This window comes from Nicotiana tabacum, chromosome 9 (genome assembly GCF_000715075.1).
Source record: "Nicotiana tabacum cultivar K326 chromosome 9, ASM71507v2, whole genome shotgun sequence".
Classification (NCBI taxonomy): domain Eukaryota; kingdom Viridiplantae; phylum Streptophyta; class Magnoliopsida; order Solanales; family Solanaceae; genus Nicotiana; species Nicotiana tabacum.
Window position 1 is genome coordinate 94,573,716 of NC_134088.1, and position 25,981 is coordinate 94,599,696.

The window sequence follows — 25,981 nt, forward strand, 5'->3', positions numbered from 1 at the left end:
ATTTATGGAATATCATCTGTTTCAACAGTATCATCATCTACTTCGACATTGCATACATCATTAGAATTTTCAACTCTTACTAATACTTCTCCATGCAAGTCCCACACTTTATAATTGTCCCAAAAACCTTTTCCCACCAAGTTTATTCTTACTTGGACTCTTGTCTTAAACGCAGTATTTCTACACCTTTTACAAGGACACCGAATTACAGAGCTCACTTTTGGTTGACTGTATGCCCAACCAAGAAAGTCATCTATTCCTTTAATATACCTTCGGTTACATCTATCCCTAATATTCAACCAACTTTTATCCATATCTTTTCTACAAAAAGAAATGCAATCAATTAATCAACTAAAGAGAATCAATAATCAAAGCAAATCAATTATAAGCAAGTGTTGAACCCAATCATTCTACAGAAGTAGAAATCAATAATGGAAACACAGGCTATATAAATACGGTTTGAACTGAATGATTCTACACACGTACACACACAAGGATATAGGATATCAATTATTTTTTATAATAATGAAAATACATTGGATATGCTAAAAAATAATTAAATACCATAAAATGGTCTTATAGAAGACAAGTCCCCCAAAAAATCAATTCAATTGTCATATAAGGTTAGACTAAGTTTATTTTCCCCATCTCAAAAAGTGAATAACCTCTTGTTTAACTTTAAATGTCATGAATGGCCTCTCATTAAGACTCATAGTTTAGAAGACGATTTAATACAGAATCCTTTAAATTAACACATGTAATCATTTTCTTTTATCGGTAAAACTAAAATAGATTAGTTAATGGAATTTCAATGGAGACAAACACTCATACTGAGAAAGAACATATGTTATAAAATGTAGGGAATGAAACTAATAGTTTAGTTAATGGTTTTTTCTTGTTTATTAAAACGTTTCTCTTCTAATAATATTCAGAAATATATATTATAAAATCAGAGGAATGAAATCCTACAATACCTTCAAGCGAGAAACCCATATAGAGTCATCAATCACCCACAAATCTCACTTTTTTGTATCCCAAAAATATTCTTATGTTAGAAAGACTACACACAAAATAATCCCAACAAAATTTAATAAAAAATAAGGAGAAAATATATGATATTACAGATAGTATACCGGACAAATTCAGAGAAAAACAGAGGTTGGCTGATATATATGAGTATCTTTTCTTCAACAATAAAGTTGAACTCAAGCAACAAATAATTCCTAAACTGATTGAGTAGAAATAGCTTACTGATGTTCTATGGTAAAACCTCAGGAAATCAAAGAAACAATACACCTTCGTTGGGTTCTTCAGAGCAGCAGGGTAAAAGTTACCATTTGGGTGAGAATCGTCACTTGGATTTGTCGACTTTGTGTTCTGGCTTAGGGCTATTTTGAAGATAGAAGTTCCATTTGGGTTTTGAGATACGATATATGCCCTTTTGAGTTAGGGCTACTTTTGAGTTCAATTCCCCTTTTGAGCTTGAGAGATTTTTGAGAATTGAGAGCAGATTCTTTTAACTTTAAAAGGTAGAATAAATAACTTTATATATTTGTGAAGTGTTAGTATTTTAATTTATCCTTAAAACTTTAAAATAAAAACAAATAGTGGGACCAATTTGCCACAAAAGTAAACGAGCTATCTTTTGGAGCCAAATTTTCTCCTTTAGCGGGAAAGTGAAATTTGTCATGTAGTTTAAATATTTGTTGCGACTAGGTAAATTTACCACTATAGTGTCTTTTCCGTGGCGACCTTTTATAGTCGCCACCAATAACTTTACCTTTCTATTGCGATTCGCTAGAGTCGCCACTAAATTCCTAACTTTTATGGCGATTAGTAGAGTCGCCACTGATACCTGCCACTAAAAACCCTTTTCTTGTAGTGACTGATGGAACCAGCTGGCCAGTCTGAAGAGCAAGACCTTGCTGCTGACACTAATGAGGCAGTGCGCCAGATATTTGGCAACCCAGCCACACCTAGATTTGAGGATGATGAGATTCAATTGGCTGATCCTGAGGGCGATGACATTATTGGGGACACAGAAATGTCCAAGGAGCCATAGGGAATTTTCTTCATTCTTCCCTCTTCTACTCTTATTTTGCTATACATTGGGGACAATACTTACTTTTATTCGGGGGAGGATGGAATTTATTTGATACATTTGGTACTTTGATACATTTGGCCTGTAATAATTTGATGATATTTTCTCTTTTCTTATTTTTATGCATATATCTTCTCTCTCTTACTATGTAGATTCATTTTATCCTTAGTAGTTTTGTTCATTAGCTTCTTTATCTTTGTTTTTGCTTATTAACTTCTTTTTATATTTTAGTAGTGTATTAGCTTTTGTTTCGCTTAGTAGCTTCTTTTTATGTTTTAGTAGATAATAAGCCATTGGTTTTCTTAATGCTACGGTTCTTTCCAAAGGTAGTTTTAGTGTGAACTGGGTGACTCGTCCCAACGATGGATGGCGTGATAACTTTCTTAAGGGAATGAGTTAGATTTTTTTATGTTTAGTTAACAATAATAGTAGTAATCAATAAAAAGACCTAACTAAGTCATGCTCGAAGAGTCAACCATGCTTAAATTGGCGCCAACACACTTAAACTACGTGCTTATGATTAGAAATAAGGTTTTTGAAATAAATAGCTCTAGTTAGTGACTTTGTGACTCTTATGTTGACTTTGGCAATCATCGGAGTGGTTTAATTGGATCATAGTGATCTTTAAACTTGAATGTGGTCATTTTGGGCCCTCGACTCTGTCTTCTTTTACAATCCGGTTGCGTGAGGGTTGAGATAAATTGTTGCTAGTCCAAGTATCCGTGCGAAAGGTAAAGAACTTGCCCCGAATGTGTTTCAAGGCGAAATCCTAAGTTTTGCTTGATTTGAGAAGTGATTGTAGGCTCTCCTTGGCCCTTTTGAGTTTTCTATTGCTGACCAATGTCATTATCCCTAGTCAACCCCTTTGAGCCTCTAGCCTTTCTCATTTGATAACCATGTACAAGCCTTTACCCGCTTTATCGTGACCCTCTCTTGGCACCCGGGCTTTCCTTAACACTCTTGTGAAATAAATGGATTAAAACGTAAATTTAGGGGATAGATGAGGAACTTGAAAAAGGTATCAAGGCACAAAAAGAGAAAAGAAATGATCTCTATAAGAAGAGAAGGCAAGAAAAGAAAAGTACAAAAAGCAAAATGCAAAAAGTGAATAAGTGAATGAGTTGAATGGATTCAAAAAGAGGTAATCATCCCAAACATGGAGAAATCAAAAAAAAAGGGAGAAAAAGAATGAAATGATCAAGAAATAGTGATGCTAAGTCTCTCTAGTCCTTAATGAAAAGAAAGTGCCTCTAAGAATTGGCAAAGTATGAGTCGAGAAATGAAAGATAGAGTGTTTAAGAAAAGGTGTAACCTTTTACCCATACGTTATCCTACCCTAACCCAAAAGCCTTCATTACATCCCGAAAGAAGTCCTACTTTATTTCAAATCGAGTGAACTTACATTAGTGGCGATCTACATGAGGAGCAAGCCTATGGTACTTGAAGCCATACTTATGACATTCTCTTGAGAGAGATGAGTGAACCTTTCATAAATCTTTGGATTGAATGCTAAATTTCTTTAGTGAGCTTGGCAAATGGAAAGTATATGAGAAAGAGTTTGGAGTTCACCATGGCCTACATGACTGAGCAAAGGTCCTTGATGAGTAAAGTCAATTCTTGAAGCTCAATTGTCACATTAGAACTATATGTGCATGAATGTTTAAATTGTCACCTTGTTGATAATGCATGAGTAGTGTGTATAATTGTTGGTCCCAACTGATGTGTGGATGGCTCACCTTTGACTCGCTGAAATGACTCTTAACTTTTGGAGGTGGGAACTAATTTATTTGCTTGAGAACAAGCAAAGACTTAAGTTTGGGGGAGTTGATAAGTGGAGATTTTGACTGCTTATTAGCGCCTTTTAGCTTTTGTTTTGTTTCGAAAGTACTGAATTGTGTTCTCGAAACTAATGAAATTGTGCAAATTGCAGGAATGCTGGAAGTTTGGTCTCTCGAGATGAATTCTGATTAAAAAAGGAGTGTTCTGAAGCACAAGGCAATAAAGGGCGCATAAGCACAAATGTACGGTCCGCAGAAGAAATTGCAGACCGCAGAATTCCATCTGCGGCCGCAAACCAAGATGAAAAACCCAACAGGACTTTCAGGAATGTGCGAACCGCACATGAATTATGCGGCCGCAGAACTGGGCTTTTATCGACAAAGATGCAAAGTTCAGAGAATATGCAAGAAGAACAAGTCCTGGAGCCTTTGTGAAGTGCGGGCTGCACAAGAATTGTGCGGCCGCAGAAGTTGCCTCGCGGCCGCAGTTCAAAAATACAGCCGCATAACTCACCTTCCTGCCAGTTGTAGAAATCTGCGAACCGCACATGGAATTGTGCGGCTGCCGAACCTCCCGATAGGCATTTTTGTCCGTGATTTTTGGCCCTGTATAAATAAACGAGTTTCACAAAATTAGGTGAAGTTTGAACATTAAAAATTTGTAGCCATTTCTTTTTACTACTTTAGGAAGTTTTACATTATTTTGGTGAATTAACATTATATTTCATCATTTTAATCTTTCAATATGGGTTTAATTAGCTTTTTTTCTTTATTCTCTTCAATACCCATTATGAGTAGCTAGTTTTCACTAGAGTTGTGACCCAACCCTAGTGTGTATGGGTCATTAATTTAACTCTTGTTTATGATTGGGTATTGATTATTTAGCTTAGTTCGTGCTTCAATTTTAGAACTAATGGTCTCAAACATTGATTCATGCCTATTAAACTTAGTCTCTACTTGAGAAAGAGAGACCTAGTCTAGGATAACTTTGCTAACAAGGAATTGGGCTTGAGAAAGCCAAATTGGGCAAAATCACTCTCTAACTGAGAGGTAGTGAGTGGGTAACGTAGAGTTGAGAGCTATAATACACCCCAATCAACAAAACAAGTGTTAACATCTTTATTCAATTAGGCAAACACCTAGGTTATGCTCACAACCCTAGACTTTAAACTATTTGAAAAAACATCAAAAACATTCATATCTAGTTATTTACCTTAGCTTACAATCATTAGAGTTATAGTAGAAGTAGAAATCAAAACTCTGCTGTGGAAGCGCAATTTAGGTAGTCCATTCACTTGCTTCAAATATATACTCCAGACACCCCTTAAAACTCCAGTGGATTCGACTCTGGCTCATAGTTGGGTAATTATTATTGCATACGACCGTATCATATCTCTTATTGAGGTGTGTTGTAGACGTCATCAACATCCATCTCAACATCTTCATTTCAGCTACATTCATCTTCTGGACATGAGAGTTCTTGAATGGCCAGCACTCAGCCCCATACAATATAGTCGGTCTAACCACCGCTTTGTAGAACTTTCCTTTTAGTTTTGGTGGCATATTCTTGTCACACAAGACGCTGGATGCTAACCTATATTTCATCTACCCCGCCTGTCACGACCCCAATTCACACTCTGTAGGATGTCGTGATAGCACCTAGTCTCTAAAACTAGGTAAGCCTAACAAATTGTGGAATAACATAATAAGAGTCTGAAACTCAAACCTAAATAGTTGTAATAGATGAAAACTGCAAGTCAAAGAACTACAATCTCTCAAAACCTGGTAGAAACAAGTCACAAGCTTCTAAGAGAAATATTAAATGTCTCTATACATCAGAGTCTACTAAAATAAGAAAACAACATGATAAGGATAGAGGGGGACTTCGAGGTCTGCGGACGCTAACAGATGTACCTTGAAATCTTTGTATACAGGTAGCTCACTGATATCTGGGCTGGTAAGCGGTACCTGAATCTGCACAAAAAGATGTGCAGAAGAGTAGCATGTGTACACCACAACGGTACCCAGTAAGTGCCAAGCCTAACCTCAGTAGAGTAGTGACAAGGTCAGGTCATGCACTACTGGAAATAATATAAAACAAATATGACAGAGGATATAATAGTATAATGAAATGCCTGAAGAGAGAACAACACAGCAAAAAGAGGTAAACAACAGGGGCACTTCCAAGATACCGTCTCGTAGTCCCCAAAGTAAATGCTCAACAGGGGATCTCCTGAGATACCGTCTCGTAGTCCCAAAAGTAAATAAGCAAGGGGATCTCCCCGAGGTACCGCCTCGTAGTCCCAAAAGTAAATATGCAGTACAGGGGGATCTCCCGAGGAACCGCCTCGTAGTCCCAAAGTAAATATGCAGTACAGGGAGATCACCTGAGGAACCGCCTCTTAGTCCCAAAGTAAATATGCAGTACATGGGGATCTCCCGAGGAACCGCCTCATAGTCCTAAAGTAAATATGCAGTATAGGGGGATTTCCATAGGAACCGCCTCGTAGTCCCAAAGTAAATATGCAGCAGGTAGTCGGAGGAACAACAAATATTTCATCAAAAATCTTACAGTTAAAGATTTAAATCAAATCAAAGAAGCAGGTAATTTGGCTAAGCATGTTGCACACATTGCAAGTAAGAGTTAAGGCACGTAGACATGTGATACTAGGCTAAACGTGATCACTACATATACTAAAGCAACTCAATTAAAGAATTTAAAAGAAGACTACTCAGCAATAACCGATATTTCCAAATTTAGCCCATGTACGCACTTATCATCTCGCGTACACGGCGTTCACATATCACAAAATGTTACAACAATATCAAATCCTAAGGAGATTTCCCCCACACAGGGTTAGACAAGCCACTTACCTCGAATCATGCTCAATTAGTCAGGTAGAATGCCTTTCTCTTGATTTTTCAACTCTGATCGGCTCGAATCTAGTCATAGTTAATTTGATTCACTCAATACAAATTATAGGAATAAATTTCATATGAAAATACAAATTTTTCCAACAAAATCCTAAATTTAGCTCAAAAATCGCCAGTGGGGCCCACATCTCAGAACACAACAAAAGTTACAAAATCCGAAAGCTCATTCAACCACGAGTCTATCAATACCAATTTTACCAAAATCGGACCTCAACTCGGCCTCCAAATCTCAAATTCTCATTTTGAAATCCCTGGGTTCAAATCCCCGATTTACACCTCAAAAACATGTAATCTAGTCGGATTATTCGATGATAATTCAATATTATGGAGTAGAAATTATCATAAGTGACTTACCTCAAGATTTCCTGTGAAAACCTCGCTCAAAATCGCCCAGCCCGAGCTTGAAATGCCCAAAAATGGCAAAAGCTCGGAACCCCCTCTGTTTTGTACTGTCCAGGGGTTTCCGCTTCTGCGAGATTTTTAGCCGCATCTATTGTCTCACAGATGCTAGAATTCTTTCGCTTCTGTGGCTTCATCGCTTTTGCGGACAAGAAGTCCACTTCTGCGGACTAGCTTCTGCGAAGCCGCTGGCCCCCCTCATTTTCGCTTCTGCGATCGAACCTTCGCAGGTGCAATGCCGCTTATGCGGATCACCCGTCCGTACCTGCGAACACTGCCTCACCAGCCCTTCGTCCTCTTCTGTTCCTGCCATGCTCGCTTCTGCGAGCTCGCATCTGCAAGCCAATTTTCGCAGGTGCGATTGCATCAGATGGCAGAAACTTTCAAATTTTCTTCTAAGTCCGAATTTGATCCGTTAACCATCTGAAACTCACCTGAGGCCCCCGGAACCTCAACCAAATACACCATCAAGTCCTAAAACATCATACAAACTTAGTCGAGCCTTCAAATCACATCAAACAACGCTAAAACCACGAATTATACTCCAATTCAAGCCTAATGAACTTTGAAATTTTAAATTTCTACAAACGACGTCGGAACCTATCAAATCACATCTGATTGACCTCAAATTTTGCACACGAGTCATAAATGATATAACGGACATATTCAAATTTATAGAATCGGATTCCAACCCCGATATCAAAAAGTCAACCCACGGTCAAACTTTTCATTTCGCCATTTCAAGCCTAATTCCACTACGGACCTCCAAATAATTTTTCGGACACGCTACTAAGACCAAAATCACCATATGGAGCTATTGGAATCATCAAAACTTTATTCCGGGGTCGTTTACACATAAGTCGACATCCGATCACTATTTCAACTTAAACTTTAGACCTTGGAACTAAGTGTTCGAATTTATTCCAAAATCTTACCGGACCTGAACCAATCACCCCGACGAGTCACATAACAACTGTAAATCATAAATAGAGTAGTAAATGGGGGAACGGGGTTGTAATACTCAAAATGATCAGTCGGGTCGTTACATTCTCCCCCTCTTAAACAAACGTTCATTCTCAAACGGGTTTAGAATTATACCTGGAGTGATGAAAAGATGAGGATAATGGATGTGCATATCATACTCGGTCTCCCAAGTCGCCTCCTCGACCGGATGACCCCTCCACTGTACTTTTACTGAAGCAATGCTCTTAGATCTCATCTTTCTAACCTGTCTGTCCAAAATAGCCACTAGTTCCTCAACATAAAATAGATCCTTGTCCAACTGGACTGAGCTGAAGTTTAACACATGAGATGGATCGCCGTGATACTTTCGTAGCATAGAAACATAGAACACTGGATGAACTGCAGTGAGATTAGGTGGCAATGCAAGTCTGTAAGCCACCTCCCAACTCTCTCAAGGATCTCAAAAGGTCCGATATACCTAGGGCCCAACTTGCCATTCTTCCCAAATCTCATAACACCCTTTATGTGCGAAACCCGAAGTAAGACCCGCTCACCAACCATGAATGCAACATCACGAACCTTCCAGTCCGCATAACTCTTTTGTCTAGATTGGGCTGTAGAAGTCGATCCTGAATCAATTTAACCTTTTCCAAAGCATCTTGAACCAAGTCCGTACCTAATAGCCTAGCTTCACCTGGCTCGAACCAACCCACTGGAGACCGGCACCGCCTACCATATAAGGCCTCATATGGCGCCATCTGAATGCTCGACTGATAACTATTGTTGTAAGCAAACTCCACAAGTGGCAAGAACTGATCCCAAGCACCCCCAAAATCTATCACACACGTGCGAAGCATATCCTCCAATATCTGAATAGTGCGCTCGGACTGCTCGTTCGTCTGAGGGTAAAATATTGTACTCAACTCTACCCGACTACCCAACTCTCGTTGTACGACTCTCCAGAACCGTGATGTAAACTGCGTACCCCGGTCAGAGATGATAGATACCAGTACGCCATGAAGCCAAACAATCTCGCAAATGTAAATCTGAGCCAGCTGCTCCGAAGAGTAAGTAGTAACCACAGGAATGAAATGAGCTGACTTGGTCAATCTATCCACAATCACCCAAACTGCATCAAACTACCACTGAGACCGTGGGAGCCCAACAACAAAATTCATAGTGATCCACTCCCATTTCCATTCTGGAATCTCTAACTTCTGAAGCAATCCACCCGGTCACTGATGCTCATACTTTACCTGCTGATAATTTAAGCACCGAGCTAAATATTCCACTATGTCTTTCTTCATCCGCCTCCACCAATAATGTTGTCTCAAGTCCTGATACATCTTTGCAGCACTTGGATGAATGGAGTATTGTGAACTGTGAGCTTCCTGGAGAATCAATTCACGCAAACCATCTACATTAGGCACACATAGCCTGTCCTGCATCCATAATACACCGTCATCTCCAATAGTGACTTCCTTGGTGTCAACGTGCTAAACTGTGTCCTTAAGGACAAGCAGATGGGGATCATCATACTGAAGCTCCTTGATACGATCATAAAGAGAAGACTGAGAAACCACACAAGCCAAAACTCGACTCGGCTCGAAAATATCCAATCTAACAAACTGGTTGGCCAAGGCCTAAACATCCAAGGCTAGAGGCCTTTCTGTTACCGGTAAGTATGCTAAGCTGCCCAAACTCTCCGCCTTACGACTCAAGGCATCAGCCACCACATTGGCCTTCCCAGAATGATAGAGAATGGTGATATCATAATCCTTAAGCAACTCCAACCACCTCTGCTGCCGCAAATTAAGATCCTTCTGTTTAAATAGATGTTGTAGACTCCGGTGATCAGTATAAACCTCATAATAGACACCGTACAACTAATGCCGCCAAATCTTTAAGGCATGAACAATAGCTGCTTATTCAAGATTGTGGACCGGATAATTCTTCTCATGTACCTTTAAATGTATGGACGCATAGGCAATCACCCTACCGTCTTGCATCAACACTGCGCCGAAACCAATACGTGATGCATCATAATACATAGTATAAGACCCTAAACCTGCAGGCAACACCAATACTAGAGTTGTATCAAGGCTGTCTTGAGATTTTGAAAGCTCTCCTCACATTCCTTGGTCCATCTGAATGGAGCACCCTTCTGGGTCAATTTAGTCATAGGTGCAGAAATAGAAGAAAAACCCTCTATAAATAGGCGATAATACCCTGCCAAACCAAGGAAACTCCGGATCTCAGTAGTTGATGACGGTCTGGGCCAACTCTGCACTGCGTTAATTTTCTTCGGATCTACCTTGATCCCTTTGCACGAAACTATATAACCCAAAATTCCCATTGAATCAAGCCAGAATTCATACTTAGAAAATTTTGCATATAACTTCTTTTCTCTCAAAGTCTGAAGAACAGTCCTCAGGTGCTGCTCATGATCTTTCCGGCTCCGGGAATACACCAGAATGTCGTCAATAAACACAATGACGAAAGAATCAAGATAGGGCTGAAATACACTATTCATTAAGTGCATAAATGATGTCGGGGCGTTGGTCAGCCCAAAAGACATCACAAGGAACTCGTAATAACCATACCGAGTCCTGAAAGCAGTCTCAGGATATCTGGCTCCTAAATCTTCAACTGATGATAGCATGAACGTAAGTCGATCTTAGAGAACACTCTGACACCCTAAAGCTAATCAAATAGGTCATTAATACGTGGCAATGAATACATGTTCTTCACTGTAACCTTGTTCAACTGGAGGTAATCAATACACATCCGCATTGAACCATCCTTCTTCTTCACTAATAAGACAGGAGCACCCCAAGGCGATACACTGGGTCGAATGAAGCCCTTATCAAGCAATTCCTGTAACTGCTCTTTTAATTCTTTCAACTCTTCTAGTGCCATACGATATGGTGGAACAGAAATGGGCTGAGTGCTCGGTAACAAATCAATGCCAAAGTCAATATCCCTATAGGGTGGCATACCCGGAAGATCCGTTGGAAATATATCGGAAAAATCTCTTACTACGAGAACTGACTCCACTGTAGGATTATCAACACTAACATCTCTCACATAGGCCAGATATGCATCACACCCCTTCTCAACCATTCGTTGAGCCTTAAGAAATGAAACAACCCTGCTAGGAACATGATCCAAGGTACCTCTACACTCTAGCAGTGATAGACCTGGCATAGCCAATATCACCGTCTTGGCGTAACAATCAAGGATAACGTGATAGGGCGGCAACCAGTCCACGCCCAAAATAATATCAAAATCCACCATACTGAGTAATAATAAATCAGCTCCGGTCTTAAAACCACTGATAACAATCAAACACGACCGGTCCACAATAATAAATTCACCTACGGGTGTAGATACATAAATAGAAGAACTCAAGGAATCACGTGATATGCCCAAATACGGGGCAAAATAAGATGACACATAAGAATAAGTGGAGCCTGGGTCAAATAAGACTGATGCATCTCTATGACAGAAAGGAACAATACCTGTGATAACATAATCAGATGCAACTGCCTCCGTCCTAGCAGGAAGGGCATAATATCTAGCCTAGCCTCCCCCTCTAGGGCGATCTCTACCTGTCCGACCTCCACCTCTAGCTGGCTGTGCAGGTGGAGTAGCAACTGGTGTAGTGATCATGGCCTGAGAAGCCTGAGGGGCCTATGGAATAGGTGGGGCCTACGAAATCTGTGGAGGTGCAACCCTCCTGGGCAATCCCTAACCATATGACGAGTGTCATCACACTCAAAACAAGCTCTCGGAGGACGTGACTGCTGTGACTGGCTCGGGCCTGATCAACTGGACTGACCGCTGGAAGCACTCCATACAGGAGGTACACTAGACACTAGCAGTGCATAATAGAGATCCTGGGGCCTAGGAATGGCTGGAGTACCGTTGACGGCTGGAAGTGTTGAATGAACAGGATGACTCCCATAACCCCTACCCTGACGAGCTGTAGATGGGGCACGAGAACTGTTATACGTGCTAGAATCTTGGAGTTTCTTAGCTTCCCTCTCTTCTCTCTCCTGGATCTGCATACCCTCCAATCTCCTAGCAATAGACACTACCTGCTGGTATGCGATGTCCATCTCCAACTCTCGGGCCATACTGAATCTGATACTAGGGTGGAAGCCCCTCAATAAATCGGCGAACCCTCTCTCGAACAGTAGCAACCAAGGCTGGTGCATGCCTAGCCAAATCACTGAATCGGACCGCATACTCTGACATGGTCATAGAACCCTGGCGCATCTGCTCAAACTCTGCGCGCCATGCATCTCTAAGACTCTGAGGAACGTACTCCCTCAAGAACATATCTGAAAATTGAGTCCAAGTAAGTGAAACTGCCTTAGCCGGACTATCCAACTCGTATGTCCGCCACCACTGGTAGGCCGCTCCTCTAAGCTAGAATGCCGTAAAAGAAACCCCATTGGAATTCACAATACCTATAGTATGGAGGATACAGTGACATTCCTCAAGAAAACCCTGAGCATCCTCTGAAGCTAAACCGCTAAAAGTGGGATGGTGGTACTTCTTGTACCTCTCGAGCCTGAGCTGCTCTCCCTATGAAACTACTGCCCTAACCTCGGGCCGAACCGGGACAACTGGCTACACTGGTATAACCTCTGGGGCATGGTCAACCTGGGCTCGTGGTTCTGGGGTACGGGCGGCGGGAGTCTGTGCTCCTCCCCCGGCGTAAGATGTGGCAGGAGCAAGTAGAATTAACCCTGCCTGAGCTAGAGTGCCAAACATGCTCATAAACTGGGCAAGAGTCTCCTGAAGTGCAGGGGTAGTAACAGGCGTCTCAGGTGCCTGCCCTCCAACTGGAGCTACTGGTGGCTCTGTTGCTGCATCTTGTGCAGGTGCTCTGGCTGCACCACGTGGTCTTCCTTGGCCTCTGCCCCGGCCTCTTACGGCTCTAACAAGGGGCGTGGGTGTCTGATCATCGGATCCAGTTGTGCGTGTCCTTACCATATGTGAGAATATAGAAAGACACGAGTTTAGAACTTCGTAATCAACAAATATGTACGATAAGGAATCAAAGAAGTGAACATTTTCCTAACAGTTCCATAGCCTCCCGAAGATAAGTACAGACGTCTCCGCATCGATCCGTAAGACTCTACTAAACCTGTTTGTGACTCATACACCTATGAACCTAGTGCTATGATACCAACTTGTCACAACCCCAATTTACCCTCTGTAGGATGTCGTGATGGCACATAATCTCTAAGACTAGGTAAGCCTAACAAACTGCGGAATAACATAATAAAAGTCTAAAACTCAAACCTCAATAGTTATAATAGACGAAAACTGCAAGTCAAAGAACTACAATCTCCCAAAACCCGGTAGAAACAAGTCACAAGCTTCTAAGAGAAATACTAAATGTCTCTCTATACATCAGAGTCTACTAAAACAAGAAACAACATGATAAGAATAGAGGGGGACTCCGAGGTCTGATGCTGGCAGATGTACCTTGAAGTCTCCGTATACAAGTAGCTCACTGATATCTGGGTTGGTAAGCAGTACCTGGTTCTGCACAAAAAGATGTGTAGAAGAGTAGCATGAGTACACCATAGCGGTACCCAGTAAGTGCCAAGCCTAACCTCGGTAGAGTAGTGACGAGGTCAGGTCAAGCCCCACTAGAAATAATGGAAAAAATATGACAGAGGATATAATAGTATAATGAAATGACTGAAGAGAGAATAACACAACAAAAAGAGGTAAACAACAGGGGCGCTCCCGAGATATTGTCTCATGTCCCAAAAGTAAATGCTCAATAGGGGATCTACCGAGATACAGTCTCGTAGTCCCAAAAGTAAATATGCAAGGGGATCTCTTGAGGTACCGCCTCATAGTACCAAAAGTAAATATGCAGTACAGGGGGATCTCCCGAGGAACCGCCTCGTAGTCCCAAAGTAAATATGCAGTACAGGGGGATCTCCCAAGGAACCGCCTCGTAGTCCCAAAGTAAATATGCAGCACAGAGGATCTCCCAAAGAACCACCTCGTAGTCCCAAAGTAAATATGTAGTACAGGGAGATCTCCCGAGGAACCACCTCATAGTCCCAAAGTAAATATGCAGCAGGTAGTCGGAGGAACAACAATTGTTTCATCAAAAATCTTATAGTTAAAGATTTAAATCAAATCAAAGAAGCAGGTAATTCAGCTAAGCATGTTGCACATATTGCAAGTAAGAGTTAAGGCACATAGACATGTGATACTAGGCTAAACATGATCACTACATATACTAAAGCAACTCAATTAAAGAATTTAATTGAAGACTACTCAGCGATAACCGACATTTCCAAATTTAGCTGTGTACGCACTCGTCACCTCGCATACACGGCACTCACATATCACAAAATGTTACAACGGTATCAAATCCTAAGGGGATTTCCCCCCCACAGGGTTAGACAAGCCACTTACCTCGAATCACGCTCAATCAGTCAAGTAGAATGCCTTTTTCTCGATTTTTCGACTCCGATCGGCTCAAATCTAGTCATAATTAATTCGATTCAGTCAATACAAATTATAGGAATAAATTCCATATGAAAATACAAAGTTTTCCAACAAAATTCGGAATTTAGCTCAAAATCGCCCGTGGGGCTCACGTCTCGGAACCCGACAAAAGTTACAAAATTCAAAAGCTCATTCAACCACGAGTCTAACCATACCAATTTTACCAAAATCGGACCTCAACTCGGCATCCAAATCTCAAATTCTCATTTTAAAATCCCTAGGTCCAAATCCCCGATTTACACCTCAAAAACATATAATCTAGTCGGATTATTCGATGATAATTCAATATTATAACAACAACCCAGTATAATCCCACTAGTGGGGTCTGGGGAGGGTAGTGTGTATGCACACCTTACCCCTACCCCGGGGTAGAGAGGCTGTTTCCGATAGACCCCCTACTCCCTCCCTCCAAGAACTCCCCACCTTGCTCTTGAGGTGACTCGAACTCACAACCTCTTGATCAAGATTTCCCGTAAAAACCTAGCTCAAAATTGCCCAGCCCGAGCTTGAAATGCCCAAAAATGGCAAAAGCTTGGAAACCCTCTGTTTTTGTACTGTCCAGGGGTTTCCGCTTCTGCGAGATTTTTAGCCGCATCTGCAGTCTCGCAGATGCGAGAATTCCTTCGTTTCTGCGGCTTCATCGCTTCTGCGGACAAGAAGTCCGCTTCTGCATACTCGCTTCTCCGAAGCTGCCTGGCCCCCCTCATTCCGCTTCTGCAATCGAACCTTCGCAGGTGCGACGCCGCTTCTGCGGACCACCCATCTGCACCTGCGACCACTGCCTCACCAGCCCCTTGTCCGCTTCTGCGCTTGCCATGCTCGCTTCTGGGAGCTCGCACCTGCGAGCCAATTTTTCCGTAGGTGCGATTGCACAATCTTTCAGATTTTCTTCTAAGTCCGAATTTGATCCGTTAACCATCATACAAACTTAGTCGAGCCTTCAAATCACGTCAAACAATACTAAAACCACGAATCATACCCAAATTCAAGCCTAATGAATTTTGAAATTTCAAATTTCAACAGATGATGCCGGAACCTATTAAATCACGTCTGATTGACCTCAAATTTTGCACACAAGTCATTAATGATATAATGAACCTATTCAAATTTCCAGAATCGGATTCCGACCCCGATATCAAAAAGTTAACCCCCAGTTAAACTTCCCAAAAATTTAACTTTTACCATTTCAAGCCCAATTCCACTACGGACCTCCAAATAATTTTTCGGACACGCTCCTAAGTTCAAAATCACCACACAGAGCTATTAGAATCATCAAAACTTTATTGCGGTGTCGTTTACACATAAGTAGACACTGAGTCACTATTTCAACATAAACTTTAAACTTTGGAACTAAGGGTTCTAATTTATTCCAAAATTTCATCGGACCCGAATCAATCACCGCGACGAGTCACATAACAACTGTAAAGTATAAATAGAGCAGTAAATGGGGGAACGAGATTGTAATTACTCAAAACGATCGGCCGAGTCGTTACATCGCCCCATACGGTGAGTGGCATCCTCGTCAATCTCCCCATTCCCTTGGATAACTGACCTAAGATACTTGAAACTTACTCTCTTAGGATGACTTGTGAGTCAAGCTTCACGTCTACGTCCGCTCCCCTTGTTGCGTCGCTGAACTTGCACTTTAAGTATTCTGTCTTAGTCATGCTCAACCTGAAACCTTTAGACTTTAGGATCTCTCTCCAAACCTCCAATTTTTTGTTAACATCGTCTCACGTCTCATCAATCAGTACTATATCATCATCAAATAACATACACTATGACATCTCCCCTTGAATCAGACAATGCTATTCCCAATATTTATATTTAGATTCTTTACTTTGTTTGAATCTCTACGATTCAATCAAGAGGGAGGGAATTTGCTCTCATTAATTTAAGTGTTTTAGTTTAATTAGGTATAAAGTTTAAGAAAATAAATTTTGTACCTTAAAAAGTCATGTAAAATATTAGAATTTAGAAAGAACCATTTTATTTATATTTTAAAATGGATTTAAAAGGAAAATAAAACACTTAAATTAAAATGGAAGTAATTAATTGTTCACAATCCCCACGCGATGAATGTTGAATTCGACAATTAATCCTCAACATCACTCCGTCCCACAATTTACACTAGAGTTCTCTCCTCACTCTGCTTGAAAGTTGAAACTTGAAATTTTCCAAAACCAATGGCCAAAAGTCTAAAACCCTCGCTCCAAACCCAATTGAGCTACATCCTCTGTTCACAGCTTGAGAAACCTAAATGGAAGATGAAATTGCCTTTTCCCACTACTCAGTTCTACAAAAAATATCAGCAAAAGGCCTTCTATTCTGTGTTGCTATGAAGGTTACTTTACTCTGCTTTCTTTGTACTCTGAACCTTTGGCATTTTGATTTGTTCTCTTTGTGGTTTTAAGAATTTTGGTCTAACTAGAATTTGGGTTCATATATCTTTTCATTGAATTTCACTAAAGATTAACTTGAACAAGAAACAAAATAGGGAACGGAGACTGCACAAACTAAGAATTTTGAAAGTAAGCAGAAAATAAGATTCAACTATATGCATGCTTTTTTTTAATGAACATGGAGTTTAAGAACATGCTTGTACACCAAAGGAAGGAAGTGAAAGGGGGCATGGGGGTTGGGGGAAGGTAACTGTTCTAAATAGTTCTATGCATCTAAAAAGTTTGCTAATACATACACCATATACAACTGAAACCATTGGTTCTACTGCTAGGAAGAATGAGGCACTGGATATGCAACTGGAGCCATATCTAGAAGGATGCCATGATAGAACAATCCACTAGAAGATGCTGTAGCGCGAAATCCAAGTGTACTAGCTGGGCGAGGAACACGTAATAACATCGGAATCGTGAAATAATAGGCCCGCGGCGCACGGTAATTCTAGTGAAACCAGTGATAGATTAAGATTTACCATCCTTTTCATAAAATCCAATCATGTGATCTGGGAATAGGTCTTCCAAATCAAAGATGTTGTCGTCCTTTATGCTAGCATTAAAGTTTGGATATACTCCCCCACCACTAGTGCCAGGAATTGACATTAATGGGTTAGAATCAACAGAAAGACCTGCTTCAGGAGCTCCCACAATGCTCTCAAAATCGTTCTTAGCACCACTGCTAGAAGCTGTACAATCATGGACTCCAATATGATCGGCAATTGATAATGGCAATCTTGCAGTGTTAACGATAGGACCAACTTGAGTGGCTTCAACCAACTGCTTGGTGATTAACTCTTCCATTTCATACCCAACATTATTGACTGGATGAGTGTACATTCCAGCGCCACCAGCAAAAGATGGTTGCCAGCTAAGTGATGGAAATGTCCTAGTGTCAACCCCGCGCCACGCTTCAGAGGTGCCCTGTGCCGGTACAGTGATTAGGTCTTCTACACCTAGCAGGAACTCATCATCCACAATGGGAAGTGAACTATTCAACTCACTAACAATAGCAGTACCAAACGGGAAATTCTCAGGGTTAACACCGGGTGGTCCTTCAATAGCATCAGTCATGCAGTTGGCAACTGCCTTGGTAAAGGTAACATCCCTGTCTCAAAAGCTTCAATCACATAGTGATTGGCCATTGTAATTGTCCTCCACAAGGTCCATTCAACTTTTCAGTTTTTTGTCCTTGTGAAGGTTCAGTAGTACCAGCATCCATACTAGTGATATCATGAATGCTTCTTCTCTTCTTCGCCTTATTATTGTATTTTAATCGACTGAAGAACTTCTGCGCATGGCTTGCCACCTGTGTTGGTTTTCTGGATACCCCACAGTGCCTAGATATACTTCTCCAATCACCTCTTCCATATTTCTCCAACCCCTGGAGAAACAACCTATGACAGGAAATAAGATTGAAAGAAGTTACTAGCCTTGGAATTTAATTCCGGAAGTAAATTGCAAGACAATATCTGCTTAAACCTAATACACTCGCTCAATTAACTGACACTTTTTATGCATCCTAGATTTTCTACTGGTTATACATACATTTTTAACTTCCATTTATATCCAATGAACACATCTAATAAATTTGAATTACCAAGTTTGGTGTTATTTCAGCAAACATTTATCACTACTGACGACCCGCAACCTAACCGGGAAATTACAATTTACACTAATAATATGGCACTAGTGGATGTTATTTTGATGTTTATTGGATCATCCCACTTATCAAGAAAGAGATGTTTATAGAATCATCTCCTCAAGCACCACATCATTCCTTGTCGCAATTGTCCCTCTCAATTCAACAACAAATCCTCTTTTGGCTTCTCAAATTGTTGTAGGCTATATTTCTCTTATCTTCAGTAAAAATTAAATGGAACAGTATTTTCCAACAGAAAAGCAGAGCTCCTCTGAAATCAGTAGAACGCTCGCTGAAGCAAAGTAGGGTCCAAAGATTTTTTGTTGTTGTTGTAAGCCCATCCTCACCACGAAAAGAAAGAGAAATATAAATATTGTATACTAGAAAGTTTTCCCAATACATCAAACAAACTTTCTATGTTAGTGAAAAAATCAAACAAACTTTAGAAGTTCTAATCACGAGAGAGAGACAGAGATAGAAACTTGACGAGTCGAATCCAGTTGAAAAATCCTAGTATATGTGTGTGTGTGTGTGTGTGGGGGGGGGGGGGGGAGCTTGCAAGCACCTAATCTATCATCAGGTATATTTGGATAAATTTCTTTAATAAATATATGCTTTTGTACCTTCTTTAAGTATCTAGTGACTAAGGTTTGCTACTGAAGTTAATCCATTCGGAAGCTAAATTAGAGTATGGGATGAGGTTACAGAAGTATGAATATGATTGGCTGTACTTTGTGATTAATGCCTTTCTGCTAAGTGTGCTAGTATTTTTAGAGTCCTGAAACATGTGTACTTCAAGGGGAAAACCAAAAGAAGAAAAAAGAACTATCTGCCAATTTTGATCGAGGAATTAATGACTGATTCAATGTTCCTCTATTTAAAGTGGTTAGGATTCTTTTCCTTTTCCATATGTTAGACATCATGATATCCTTATTATTTAGTCGCCATAAAATTTTAAAGCTTAACCGCATATCAAACATTATATATTTTAATGGCATATGGCTGTTGGGAATTGTATTAATGTATATCTTTAGTTGTAATATCAAGCATCGGACTATTACTCCTGCCTGAGTATGATGTTTGGTAATTGAACTCTAGAGAAGGAAAATTCGGGAATGAAACCTTAGATGTACCCCATGAGTTTAATGTTTTCTCAGCTTCATAACATAATGGCCTTTTGGTTTCTGTTGATAACATGAGCTATTCTAACTGCTAAGGACTTACTCTGGACCTCTAAATTTATCCTTTCCGCACTTTTTATTTGGAGGGTCAAGGATCCTTGGGAATCGAATGAATTTTCGGCATTTTATCATATTAAAAACTTGTCATCTGTGATTTGTTTACAATTGAGAGGCATTTATAAGTTGTTAGCTTCTAATTTGTCCATTATGTGGTGGCCATTTGATGAATGCCCATTTTGGTATTTTTGCAACATGGTTCTTTCACAAGATACTTTGTGGAAGTTATTCACTTTGAAATCTTTTGAATTACTTGAAAATATTTTGTCTCTCCGAAGAACCAAAATTTTAAGTATTTTAGCTGTTAAACGGGGACTTTGTTCTGGCAAAGATAGCAAGATTCTCTAGAGTGGTGCTTTATGGTGTGGTTGCATTTGGTTTGAAATTCACGCCAAAACATTTCAAAGTCGAATCTTTTGATATACCATATGTTCAACTGGGCTTTCTTTTGCTTTATGTGGTGCAAGACAAATGCCCATTCAAGATTTAAGTTAGTGGGTGTGAAGTACCACCAGCTGCTCCTTTGTGTCAATGGGTGCAAACTTGTTATAAATATTTATCTTCTAATTTTTTTTTGAACTATATAATCTGAGCTATAGCAGCAAGTGTGGGTACACCATTTCGGAGAATTTACATCCTCTATCTGCAAAGCAATAGATCTCTTTTTTCTCTCAAAAAGGCTGTAGATCTCTTTCAGATATCCTCTTGATTGGTCTCTAACAAGAATAGAAAGATATGCTTCATTGATGTAGTTGTAGTTCAGCTTGAGCACAATTTGTTGTCGTTATATCTCATAATGAAACCTTCTTCCTAATAGTAAAAAAAATGATGATCTCTTAATTATATACTTTTTTTAGACCTGATGCGGTAGAGAGCTGTAGGTTCTATTTCAAATATAGAAATATCTTGTCAAACTCTTACTGTTTAGCTCCATATCATACAAATCTCTTTCCGTATTCTATTTTACCTTCCCAGAGCGAGTTCATTAATCAGACATTTACTGTTTACTTTTGCGTTAAATGGTTGAAAGCCTTTTAAAATAAATATAAAGTAGCTAAATACAGGAGCAACAGTCACAAAAGTAAAATTTTTTCCGCAAAGTCATATGTTACAGTGTTAATCCTGCTTAGTTAGCCAATAGCCTCATCAAAGTCTTATATTTCAGTGAACTTTGGTTGTTTTACTCCACGTTGATGTACAACTTAACATCTAGAAACAAAGTCGTCGTTGTGGTCATTCTGTTTTAATGTGCCACCTGCCCGTTCCCCTTATGAGTTGCTCTCATTACTGTAGTTAAAATTAATAGCTGATTAAAAAAGTAGGAGTCTTGCTGCCATTCTTTCTGTTAACCAAGTGTCAGTGGGTACAGAAAATCATATATAGATGCAACAAATATTTATGCCGGTCTTTGTCATATATAGAAGTCATCCGTTTTGGGAATACTCTTCAGAAACTTTCCCTTTCACATCAAAAATCACTGTAGATCTAACAAAATGAACTCTGACCAGACATGCAATAGCTCCTCCTGGACTAAGGAGGAAGACAGAGCATTTGAGACTGCCCTAGCCATTTATGCTGGAGATAGCAATCAATTGATGAAGATCGCTGCAGCAGTTCCACGGAAATCTATTCCAGAAATCTTACAACATTATAAAAAACTTGTTGATGATATAAACGATATTGAGGCTGGAAAAGTTCCGCTACCTCAATACGGGAGAATGCAAGGTTGTTCCAGCCGCAGAAGTAGATTATCTGGAGCAGAGGTAGAACGGCGAAAAGGGGTCGCTTGGACTGCAGAGGAACACAGGTGAGGTTTTTTCTGCAAATTTGGTAATTACCATGTTAGTTTGCTTTGAAATATCTGGCTAAATTGATGATTATCTAATCTCTACAATTATGTGTTTCTTAATGGTTGAATAAATATCATCGCTTACTGTAAGGATTAAGAAGTTCTTTGCAACAAAATGCTTTTTCTTTCCCTTTATTTTTGAGATTAACAACAATTCCGTCAATTTGGACCAAAACCGCCGACAAAACTGTGCTAATATGTAATCATCTCTAAAATCCATTTTTAATTATATATGGATGTGGTATATGTAAATGTATAATAGACAGTTGGTCCTAAGCAACGTCTTGCACGAATCTAAGTGGATCTTGTGTGAATTTTTAAAGAAAAAATGCCACTCTGAAAATTTGGTATCTGACAATATGGAAGAGAGCTCATCTGCTTTGGCTAGTAATTTCTTCAATTTTCTTTTAGCCTTTTTTTTCTCAAGAAAAATTAAACGCAATGCTTTTTTTTGTGTAAGTTTTGTCTTTTTCACAGAAGAGTGGAGTACAGCTCGAAATCAATTTTGTAACGTAAGTCATTGCGTCATCAGTATATTTGTTATTCACAAACAGATGCGTGACATACTATATATGGACAAGTTATTATAGACATCAGACTTATAAAGGCTTCAATCTAACTCATGCTGGAAACACTTGTGATATTTGTTGCTGACGAAAAGTGATATGAACAATATAGGTATAGCCCACCAAGCTTAGTCCATTTATAGTTTCTTCTTTAGCACCTTATTGAATACCATGCGAAGAGCCAATTAGATGCTGGCAATAAATGATTAGGTAAAATAAACTAGAGCAATTTGATGTATTGGGAAAACTTTCTAGTATGCAATATTTATATCTCTTTCTTTTCTTGGTGAGGATGGGCTTACAACAACAAAAAAATTTTTTTGGACCCTACTTTGCTTCAGCGAGCGTTCTACTGATTTCAGAGGAGCTCTGCTTTTCTGTTGGAAAATACTGTTCCATTTAATTTTTACTGAAGATAAGAGAAATATAGCCTACAACAATTTGAGAAGCCAAAAGAGCATCTGTTGTTGAATTGAGAGGGACAATTGCGACAAGGAATGATGTGGTGAGTGAGGAGATGATTCTATAAACATCTCTTTCTAGATAGGTGGGATGATTCAATAAACATCAAAATAACATCCACTAGTGCCATATTATTAGTGTAAATTGTAGTTTTCTGGTTAGGTTGCGGGTCGTCAGCAATGATAAATGTTTGCTGAAATAACACCAAACTAGGTAAATCAAATTTATTAGATGTGTTCATTGGATATAAATGGAAGTTAAAAATGTCTGTATAATCATACCGACCTCTGAGTAGAAAATCTAAGATGCATAAGAAGTGTCCATTAATTGAGTGAGTGTATTAGGTTCTTGCAATTTATTTCCGGTATTAAATTCCAAGGCTAGTAACTTCTTTCAATTTTCTTTCCTTTCATAGGTTGTTTCTCCAGGGGTTGGAGAAATATGGAAGAGGTGATTGGAGGAGTATATCTAGGCACTGTGTGGTATCCAGAACACCAACACAGGTGGCAAGCCATGCGCAGAAATTCTTCAGTCGATTAAAAGACAATAATAAGGCGAAGAGGAGAAGAAGCATTCATGATATCACTAGTGTGGATGCTGCTACTACTGAACCTTCACAAGGACAAAAAACTGAGAAGTTGAATGGACCTTGTGGAGGGCAATTACAATGGCCAATCACTGACTATGTGACTGAAGCTTTTGACCCAGGGATGTTTCCTTTACCAGGGCCAGTTACCAACTGCATGACTGATGCTATTGGAGGACCATCCGGTGTTAACCATGAGAATTTCCCGTTTGGTACTGCTGTTGTTAGTGAGTTGAATAGTTCACATCCCAATGTGGATGATGAGTTCCTGCTAGGTGTAGAAGACTTAATCACTGTACCGACACAGGGCACCTCTGAAGCGTGGCACGGGGTTGACACTACGACATTTCCATCACTTAGCTGGCAACCATCTTTTGCTGGTGGCGCTGGAATGTACACTCATCCAGTCAATAATGTTGAGTATGAAATGGAAGAGTTAATCACCAAACAGTTGGTTGAAGCCACTCAAGTTGGTCCTATCGTTAACACTACAAGATTGCCATTATCAATTGCCGATCATATTGGAGTCCATGGTTGTACAGCTTCTAGCAGTGGTGCTAAGAACGGTTTTGAGAGCACTGTGGGAGCTCCTGAGGCAGGTCTTTCTGTTAATTCTAACCCATTAATGTCAATTCCTGGCACTAGTGGTGGTGGAGTATATCCAAATTTTAATGCTAGCATAAAGGACGACAACATCTTTGATTTGGAAGACCTATTCCCAGATCACATGATTGGATTTTATGAAAAGGATGGTAAATCTTAATCTATCACTGGTTTCACTAGAATTACCGTGCGCCGCGGGCCTATTATTTCACGATTCCGATGTTATTACGTGTTCCTCGCCCAGCTAGTACACTTGGATTTCGCGCTACAGCATCTTCTAGTGGATTGTTCTATCATGGCATCCTTCTAGATATGGCTCCAGTTGCATATCCAGTGGTTTCATTCTTCCTAGCAGTAGAACCAATAGTTTCAGTTGTATATGGTGTATGTATTAGCAAGCTTTTTAGATGCATAGAACTATTTAGAACAGTTACCTCCCCCCATGCCCCTTTTCACTTCTCTGTGTCCTTTGGCGTACAGGCATGTTCTTAAACTCCATGTTTATAAATAAAAGCATGCTTTAGTTGTATTGAATCTTATTTTCTGCTTACTTTGAGAATTTTCTTAGTTTGTGCAGTCTCCCTCCCTATTTTGTTTCTTGTGCAAGTTAATCCTTTGTGAAATTCATTGATTGGTCCAAACAATTACGGAGATCTGGCATAGTTTGACATTCATCACTAGAGCTTTTCAAAGTACAAATTAGTTTTCAAAACAATTCTGATGGTGCAAAAAATCTTTTTAATATAAATGGATTTTAATTGTTTACTTTTCTTAATACAGAGATACCATTATATTTGTGTCGAGTTTTCATTGTATTGATAAGTACTAAATAAAATAACATGGGCATTTAAAGTAATTCACTCTAATATGTGGTTAGTTTTCCTTCTTAAACTCTGTATCAAACTCGTCAAATTATGAGAAATGATAAAACAGAGTTAGCAATAACTCTGTGTCTAAAAGACTTTAGTATCTTTCACACAGATTAACTTGTCTTCAAAATTGGATTAAGCTAGCCTACACTTGCGGAAACTAGGAGGATTGAAGTAGAAAAACCGCTAGTGATTGAAACTAAAGCGAAAAGGGCGATCAAGAACTCAGGAGTAGTCAATAAAATAAGTGTCCAGAATTGCAAATCTCCTATATGTATCCAGACTGTTGTTAATTACTTTTCCTCTTTGGTCCTCAAATTTGCGTGTTCAAGGAACTGAAGATTCTTGCAGAAATGCAAGGTAAGACTGCATACGATAAACTCTTGTGGTTCGGCCCTTCCCCGGACCCTCGCGAATAATAGGGGCTTAGTGCACCAGACTGCTCTTTTTTTGTACATTAGCTTTCTCTTCCTCATTTTTTAGTTTGGGAAAAATGCATTTTACCCCCAATGATTTTCTAAATTAACATATTCTCTTTGAGTCCTATAAAATATACCGGTACATTTCAATCTTCAAAGTTGCATTTAAATATTTTCCCCTTGATTAGATATATGCTTAACTCCGCTAATGTGAGTTTGCTCATATTACCGATCCCAAGTACAAATAAAGGAGGAGTATCAGATTAGGTTAAAAATTCGTAAAATTAATCAATTTATAATAAATTTTCACATTATAAATATTATGATCTTAAATGAAACAGTTTAATTAATGATTCATACATAATATAACGCACTTCATTTAAGCTTGGAACTGAGACATAAATTATATGGAGATAAACTATAACCGAATAATATATAACATCATAGATAGGATAATATAAGCTTGTACGAATCTTTCTGCTATAGCGGATGTCCATCAAAGAATTGTTGAAAAGTGTCAAGTATTGGAAACTGAGTCATACTTTAATACTTCTTCCTCATAAAGTATGC

The 25,981-nt window shown here is 39.5% G+C and overlaps 1 protein-coding gene across 2 annotated transcripts; it reads left to right on the top strand.

The window, feature by feature from the left end:
• The first annotated feature begins 16,800 nt into the window (after window positions 1-16,800).
• On the top strand, window positions 16,801-24,657 carry LOC107790243 (uncharacterized). Of its 2 annotated transcripts, XM_016612178.2 has the most exons (4): window positions 16,801-17,068; window positions 17,459-18,276; window positions 21,566-21,864; window positions 23,350-24,657. In XM_016612178.2, exons 2-4 carry the CDS (start codon window positions 18,157-18,159, stop codon window positions 24,281-24,283), a joined length of 1,353 nt encoding a protein of 450 aa, XP_016467664.1. In that variant the 5' UTR covers window positions 16,801-17,068; window positions 17,459-18,156; the 3' UTR covers window positions 24,284-24,657. The 2 variants fall into 2 exon arrangements, with proteins under 2 accessions (XP_016467664.1, XP_016467729.1); XM_016612243.2 differs by lacking the exon at window positions 17,459-18,276.
• Window positions 24,658-25,981: the final 1,324 nt, after the last annotated feature.

Coding starts and splice junctions, on each gene's coding strand:
- LOC107790243 (XM_016612178.2), top strand. CDS start 18,157: ATGGGAAGTGAACTATTCAACTCACTAACAATAGCAGTACCAAACGGG. Junction 18,277..21,565: donor TGGCAACTGCCTTGGTAAAG/GTAACATCCCTG, acceptor AACTCTGACCAG/ACATGCAATAGCTCCTCCTG. Junction 21,865..23,349: donor TGGACTGCAGAGGAACACAG/GTGAGGTTTTTT, acceptor TTCCTTTCATAG/GTTGTTTCTCCAGGGGTTGG.